Source organism: Oncorhynchus mykiss, chromosome 10, assembly GCF_013265735.2.
Source record: "Oncorhynchus mykiss isolate Arlee chromosome 10, USDA_OmykA_1.1, whole genome shotgun sequence".
Classification (NCBI taxonomy): domain Eukaryota; kingdom Metazoa; phylum Chordata; class Actinopteri; order Salmoniformes; family Salmonidae; genus Oncorhynchus; species Oncorhynchus mykiss.
Window position 1 is genome coordinate 55438205 of NC_048574.1, and position 7343 is coordinate 55445547.

At 40.4% G+C, this 7343-nt stretch overlaps 1 protein-coding gene across 1 annotated transcript; it reads right to left on the minus strand.

The window, feature by feature from the left end:
* Positions 1–334: 334 nt before the first annotated feature.
* cisd2 (CDGSH iron sulfur domain 2) lies at positions 335–4928 on the minus strand. Its single transcript, XM_021619113.2, has 3 exons — positions 4648–4928; positions 1976–2190; positions 335–1446 (listed from the first exon to the last, which is right to left on the minus strand). The coding sequence occupies exons 1-3, from the start codon at positions 4748–4750 to the stop codon at positions 1357–1359; spliced, it is 408 nt and encodes a 135-aa protein (XP_021474788.1). The 5' UTR covers positions 4751–4928; the 3' UTR covers positions 335–1356.
* Positions 4929–7343: the final 2415 nt, after the last annotated feature.

The window sequence follows — 7343 nt, forward strand, 5'->3', positions numbered from 1 at the left end:
GAGGTGAGCAAAGATCTTATCTTTAATGTGGTGATATTTTATTATATAAAAGGGTCAGATTTTCCTATCACCATCAGAAAGCACAGGTCGGGTCCTAGCGTCAATGTTTTGGAATGGAAAACAGATGCAAATAGTAACTGGTGCTGCACAGGTTATATGTTGGAGTATGAAAACACCACCCAATAGTTGTCAACATTTTTGTTCAGACAAACCCATGGAAAATATGTGTCAAATGATTGTAAATCACTTGTCTAAACAGTTCCCAAAACTTCAAGGCCTACCTGTTTCTTTCTTCTTGCCATTTGACAACACTAATTTTATGAAACAAAGTAACTCAGGTCAATTTTTTTTTATTTTTACAAAAGTACGCAGGCGGGCACAGTTTGCCTAAATTCCAGTAAAACATGAAAAGTACAGATCTATGTACTGTAATTGGTCATTAACGTAAGGATCAGTAACCAAAGGAGCAGATCCCTTCTTCAAATCTTATGTTGTTGAATTAATTAGGAAATATTTGCATGACATTGTCTGAATGCAAAGGAAATTGGACAACTGACATGTTTGATACTGTAAAGGCAAAAAAATGAATTACTTAAATATTTTGGTGTAGAAAAACAAGGGTTCATTGTTTCTTGAGGGGAGGAGTTTAGTGAAATTAAGATGTTCTGAAATGTCTTAAGATCTTCAGTTTTGAATATGAGGACACACAGTATAGTATGAACACAGAATTAAGGCATGTTTTATAAGGTTATGAACAAAGAGAAATGGCAGGGGGAACTCCTGTAAGTGTTTTTGCATGCAAGTGAAAGACTTCAAGCTTACAGTAGTTCAGACAGTAAATTTTTTCTTTCAACGTAACAAAATATACTACTACCCGAATAGCAAGTTGCTAGCCTAATTGCAATCAATGTGGTCCCAATAGTTTGGAACCGAGCGGCGCTACCAAGGAGACCAAGGTTAACTGTTGTTTCTAACGAGAGAGTGAGAGATAACCGGACTGGAAAATGGCCACTGTACAAAAACTTGTCAGGAGACAATAAGAGGGAGTGGTGATAACATAAAACCTTTCAAACCTTCTCAGTTATTGCCCATTATTGGCAAGTTCAAATAAATAGGATTCACAAAAGTGTTGATGGTAAAGTCTTTGAGGAGTTAAGGCGTCACCAACATTTCTCCAGCATATCATTACCAAAAGCAAAGTATGCGTCACATTTTTTTTAACCCCAAAAAAATACAAATTGGCAGAGTGCAAAAGGCCATGCCCTAAAATACAGACAAAAAAATAAATTGATTTTTAAAAAGTAACTAAAGACAGAAGGGAATAAAGAAGACGACTCCCTTAGTGTTAAAGATGGATTATAATATCTTCTTCTTGAGTATGAGAGGCCCCACGTTGTCTCCAGTCAACTCGTTGTGCTTTATGTGTGATTTGTCACAAACAGGAAACTGCAACAGGAAACAACTTAATATTAGCTTATACACATAGTACGAGGAATTGCTTATAGATAGGCTAACTAGAGCCCCCCCCTGCATAGTTGACCATTTATTTAGTCTTATTGCTTCCCCTTGGCCTCAAAAGACCGTGAGAATGGAAAAAGAAACTGCTGACATCCGCAACAAATTGCGGAGGTTAGAAGACCACTAGCCATAGCAATAAGTCTTTGCGTCTAACATGATCTAAAATCAATCTCAAGCCAACCCCCCCCCATCCAATTTCCTTGGCCCCAACGCATAAAGGCTGATCGGGGCCTGTATTCAAAAAGCGTCTCAGAGTAGAAATGCGATCTAGGATTAGGTTCCCCCTGTCCATATAGTCTTATTCATGATCTGTCTGGCAACATTGATCCTCAGCACTCCTACTGAGAGACTTTGTGAATATTTTTTATTTATTTAACTAGGCAATATGGGTGCCGAAATTACTAAGAAGGTGTAGTGTTAACAATAACCACTCTACTCTACTTCTAGTCCAATTTACCGTTTTGGAGCGCCAACAGCGGCAGTAGCAGACGTTTGTTCTATTCAAGTCCTCAATATCGATCTCGTTGACCACTTTGGGGTTCTCCTTCTGGATCTTCAGGTTGATCAGGCTGTCCTTCTGCTTCTTCTTCTTGGGGAGGAAGGGCCTGATGGTGAGGTAGCCCAGCAGGGCCAAGATTCCCAGGAGAGGCAGCAACCGGAGCCAGTCAGAGACTGGGAAGAAAACACACACAATCAGATACACACACACACACACACAGATGTTGGATCTCCTCAAATTGTTCCACCCCAGCGGTTCCCATAACATTCTGCCTGGGGTGTCCTGTATCAGTGTCCGATGCTATGACGCCTATGGCACCTTTGAGGGCTATGTATTTGAATCTCACGGCAATCAAATGAAATGGCTTTTGATTCAAAAGAAGGGTGCCTAATGGGAGAATGTTGATCTCATTATACGATTTCTCTCTAATTCAAAAGGCAAATGTAAAAACACCATCAAATCCGAACAAAATAATAAAATAATTGAATGAGGCGCTCATCCTTGAAGCTGCTAGACTGAATTTGGCTGTACGGAGGCATCGTTTACACAGGCATCCAATTCTGATATTTTTTTCACCAATCACATCAGCTCTGAAAAAAATCTGATATGAAAGATCGGATCTGATTGGTCAACAATTAGTGAAAAAATACCAGAATTAGTCTGCTTGTGTAAACACAACCTTTTATATTTTTTCCACTATTTGGTCTTTTGACAGTCTAAACACAGCCATAGTGTCTTTAGATTCCTGCAGGGACATTTCACTTGACTCCCATCTTTTCCTGAGAGTGAAAACATTAAAATGACAAATATAATATAGGCCTGGAAAAAAACTCAGTACTTATGCTACCGACTTCAGGCAATTTATAACTTCAAAGCTACATAGCAATGAAATGAACTATAATTGAGCTTCCATTGCCATGCCAATTATTCCAGTCACTTCATGTTCATGCATCTCCTATAGATTTGCTAGCGAAGACTTATTAAATCAATGTTTACAACGTCAATGATTCTCAGTATGGAGCACCTCAGGGCAATGGGAGAAACCATAATTTACCACTACTGCTTTCCAGACCTGGTTTCAAATCCTATTTGAATTCATTTCAAATATTGTCTGTGCTTGATTGAGCATGCCTGGCTTAATGGACAAATAGAATAGTCCCAAAACTGCATACCCCTCCCATCTGGCAATCCAGACAGAATAGGGGAAAACACTAAAAGCATTTGAAAGATTTGGAAATATTACTTGAAGCCGGGTCTGCTGCTTTCCTTAGCAAGGGGCATGTAATCTCCACACTCAAGGATATCTGGTATGAAGGCCCAACTCAGAACCCCAGCCACTAGTTTAGGGCTATTTTTAGGTCCCAAATCTGACACTTTCTACAGGGGTGCATTCAGCGTTCACCCCAAAGGTCAAACTTAAGCGTTTCTTCAAGTTGTCAAAGCTTGAAACAACTAAGAGGTCTCATAGCTCATTTAAAGCCAACACTTACAGTGGGTTTGTCATAGTACTTAAATTCAAGGCATAACTTTTCAATGTTGTGCACTGACAGCTACTGTCGTCAGACCTTTTTTTTCTCTCACAACTACTCAGAAAAGCTAGTGTGTGAGCCTTGTTCAGGTGTAGGGTGAGAGGAATCTGTTCTCCATTGAGTAAGCATGCCGTCCTAGATATACACTGCTCTATGGGAATACTGTGAGAGCGTATTTAGGGTTTTGCAGCTAAGGCAAAGGAAAGGTTTGTAGACACACTGTTTAGTGACATCAAATTATATTAGCAGCAGTTTCAAAAGGAACTTCTATAAAGTCTTGTTCAGTGAGTCTGATTAGCCTACATGTGAGTGGTCGGTAACGTCTTACTTGAAGCAGCTTCTCAAGTTTTATTGTCGTCTTATAAACATTTAGACCGCCAATAGGCCTATAGTTGGTTCCCTCTGTTTTTAGGTGACTTTCAGAAGCTAGACACTTTTGCTTCATTGACTGACTGGTCTCAATGTGCCTGCCTGCCATGAGAGCAAGAATCATCACTGCTAATAGCATATACTTTGCTCATGTCAAGCAATGAGCTCCATCAACTGAAGCTTGGAGATTGTTGCTTATGCACACAGGAGTATGTCAAACACACATCACTGTAGCCTGTATATCAAAGTATAAAAGCCTCAACTTGGATTTTAATTTGTACATCTATTTTGTTGTAGCCTCATGTTTCATATGCTTGGAATAACATGGCTTAGTTCCCTTCCATAGCCAAGAGAGGAAATGTGCTACATACAAACGAAACATTTGTTTGCCTACACCTACCGTACAGTACAGTACACTTTATACAATGTTTCCACTCTGAGTCTGATACGTTTGCTTGTACGGTTACAATGTATCTCAAAGTAGTGCACTGTTAAACTACCCTTCAATGTTCAATCAACTTGACTTGAGCCAAGTAAGGAACTTTATTCAATATGAAGTGGATTAGCACTTTAACAGCCACACAGAAAACCCCGACAATCTCTAATAAATTTGAAGAAAAAAAACACATTAAAACTGGCGAACTACTGTGGCTTATCTTGTAGGCGTGCATGCATTGGCACAAGCTTTTCAGTCTTTCCTGTTTTCACCATTGCAACATTGTAACCATTTACCTGTTAACCTCGCAAATCCTCCAATCGTTTCGGGAAGGGGGAGCTTCTTGAGGTAGGCTGGAAGCTGGATTTTTATGATCCTTGAAATCGTTTCTAAAACCATCTTGAATGAAACTATAGGCAGGTTTTAGTTTGAGCTGGATATTTCCTGAGGTCCGTTTGCGTCATTACGCTATCTTAGAAGCTCAAGTCTTGACCGGTGCGTAAAAATTGTCCGTGCAATAGAAATAAATAGAGAAGACGCGTAGATGTGTTGGTGAATAGACGCAATTGCGGAAGATGACGCTAAAACATGTAGCCAATGAACGTTGGCAGAGTTGGTGTCATCTGATTGGACAGTTTATAATGGAGCAAATACATAGAAAGTAGCTAATTTAAGCAAACGTGTAATTACTAAGCAAACGCGTGAATGTTTGTATACTCATAATTTAACTCATATAATAATAATTTGATTACAACTTCAAGAGGAAATTAAACAGGCTGGGATGTATCTATTTGCATAGTCATCCAGTCTGTGTATTTGTGTGTGTGTGTGTGTGTGTGTGTGTGTGTGTGTGTGTGTGTGTGTGTGTGTGTGTGTGATGTGGGTAGTTGGCTACAAATGGGATCCACTTAAAGGTTTAGGGGCAGTTTAAATCATATATCTATGTCTTAGGCATCGTTCATAATCTCAAATTATTTCAGTTTAAAAGATGGCCTTTTCTCTCTCTCCATAGGACACAATGGTTTGTCCTTGTCTCCTCTGTCATGCAATCTGTGGTGATCTAAAAACACAGAAGAGGTGAAGTCTTTGTGAATGATGATGTGTTCAGAGAATTTGCTTACGCCTGTCAAATTATTTCAACTCACCTTTGATGAATGGAAGGACTATTGAAATGCACAGAGGAAAAGCATGCATCCCGTTGTACTTTCCATATCCAGTTGATATTTATTTCCTCATGAATCCCCCCCAAAAATATAAACTTAACATGTTATGTGTTGGTCCCATGTTTCATAAGGTGAAATAAAATATCTCAGAAACTTTCCATAAGCACAGAAAAACGTATTTCTCCCAAATGCTGTGTAGCATATCAAAAAGCTGATTAAAGAGCATGATCATTGTGCTGGGGAAAATAAATGGCCACTGTAAAATCGACAGTTTTGTCACACAACTCAATGTCACAGATGTCTCAAGTTGAGGGATTGTGCAATTGGCATGCTGACTGCAGGAATGTCCACCAGAGCTGTTGCCAAAGAATTGGATGTTAATTTCTATACCATAAGACCCCTCCAACGTTGTTTTAGAGAGTTTGGCAGTATGTCCAAACCGCAGACTACATGTAACCACGCCAGCCCAAGGCATTCACACCCGGCTTCTTCACCTGCGGGATCGTCTGACACCAGCCACCCGGACAGCTGAGGAAACTGTTGGTTTGCACAACTGAAGAATTTCTGGACAAACTGTCAGAAACCGTCTCAGGGAAGCTCATCTGTGTGCTCTTCGCCCTCACCAGGGTCATGACCTGACTGCAGTTTGGCGTCGTAACCGACTTCAGTGGGCAAATGCTCACCTTTGATGGCCACTGGCACACTGGAGAAGTGTGCTCTGAATCCCAGTTCCAACTGTACCGGATAGATGGTGTCGTGTTGCGAGCGGTTTGCTGATTTCAACGTTGTGAACACAGTGCCCCATGGTGGCAGTGGGGTTATGGTATGGGCAGGCATAACCTATGGACAATAAACACAATTGCATTTTATTGATGGTAATTTGAATGCATGGAGATACCTTGATGAGATTCTAAGGCCCATTGTCATGCCATTCATCCGCCGCCATCATCTCATGTTTCAGCATGATAATAGACCCATGTCTCAAGGATCTGTAACAATTACTGGAAGCTGAAAAAAATTCAAATTTCTCCCATTTCCTGTATACTCACCAGACATGTCACCCATTGAGCATGTTTGGGATGTTCTGGATCGATGTGTACGACAGCATGTTCCACTCCCCGCCAATATCCAGCAACTTCACACAGCCATTGAAGAGGAGTGGGACAACATTTCACAGGCCACAATCAACAGCCTGATCAACTCTATGTGAAGGAGATGTTTCGCACTGCATGAAGCAAATGATGGTCACACCAGATACTGTCTGTTTTTTTTTATCCATGTCCCTACCTTTATTTTCAAGGTGTCTGTGACCAACAGATGCATCTTGAGTATTCCCAGTTGTGGTCCTCTGTAGCTCAGTTGATAGAGCATGGCGCTTGCTATGCCAAGATAGTGGGTTTGATTCATGGGACCACCCATACTTAAAATGTATGCATGTATTTTACCTTTATTTAACTAGGCAGGTCAGTCAAGAACAAATTCTTATTTACAATGACGGCCTACCCCTGGCCAAACCAGGGGCGCTGCCCTATCGGACTCCCAATCCCAGCTGGATGTGATGCATTTGAACCAGGGACTGCAATGATACCTCTTGCACTGAGAGGCAGTTTTACTCGGGAGCCCATGACATGCATGACTGGAAGTCGCCTTGGGTAAAAACATCTGCTAAATGGCATTTATTAAATTATGTGAAATACATAGATTAGGGCATACTGAAATCATTTAAATTTCTTGATTTCCTGGTATGAACTATAACTCAGTAAAAAAATAGAAATTGTTGCATGTTGCTTTTACATTTTTGTTCACTCTAAGAATCACATTTCCATAGC

Bases quoted from the DNA above. Each gene is read 5' to 3' on its own strand.
- cisd2 (XM_021619113.2), bottom strand. From the start codon at position 4,750: ATGGTTTTAGAAACGATTTCAAGGATCATAAAAATCCAGCTTCCAGCC. The intron at 2,191-4,647 runs GTAAATGGTTAC...TTTTCTTCCCAG, and splicing joins AGGATTTGCGAGGTTAACAG to TCTCTGACTGGCTCCGGTTG. The intron at 1,447-1,975 runs GTAAATTGGACT...TTCCTGTTGCAG, and splicing joins GCTGTTGGCGCTCCAAAACG to TTTCCTGTTTGTGACAAATC.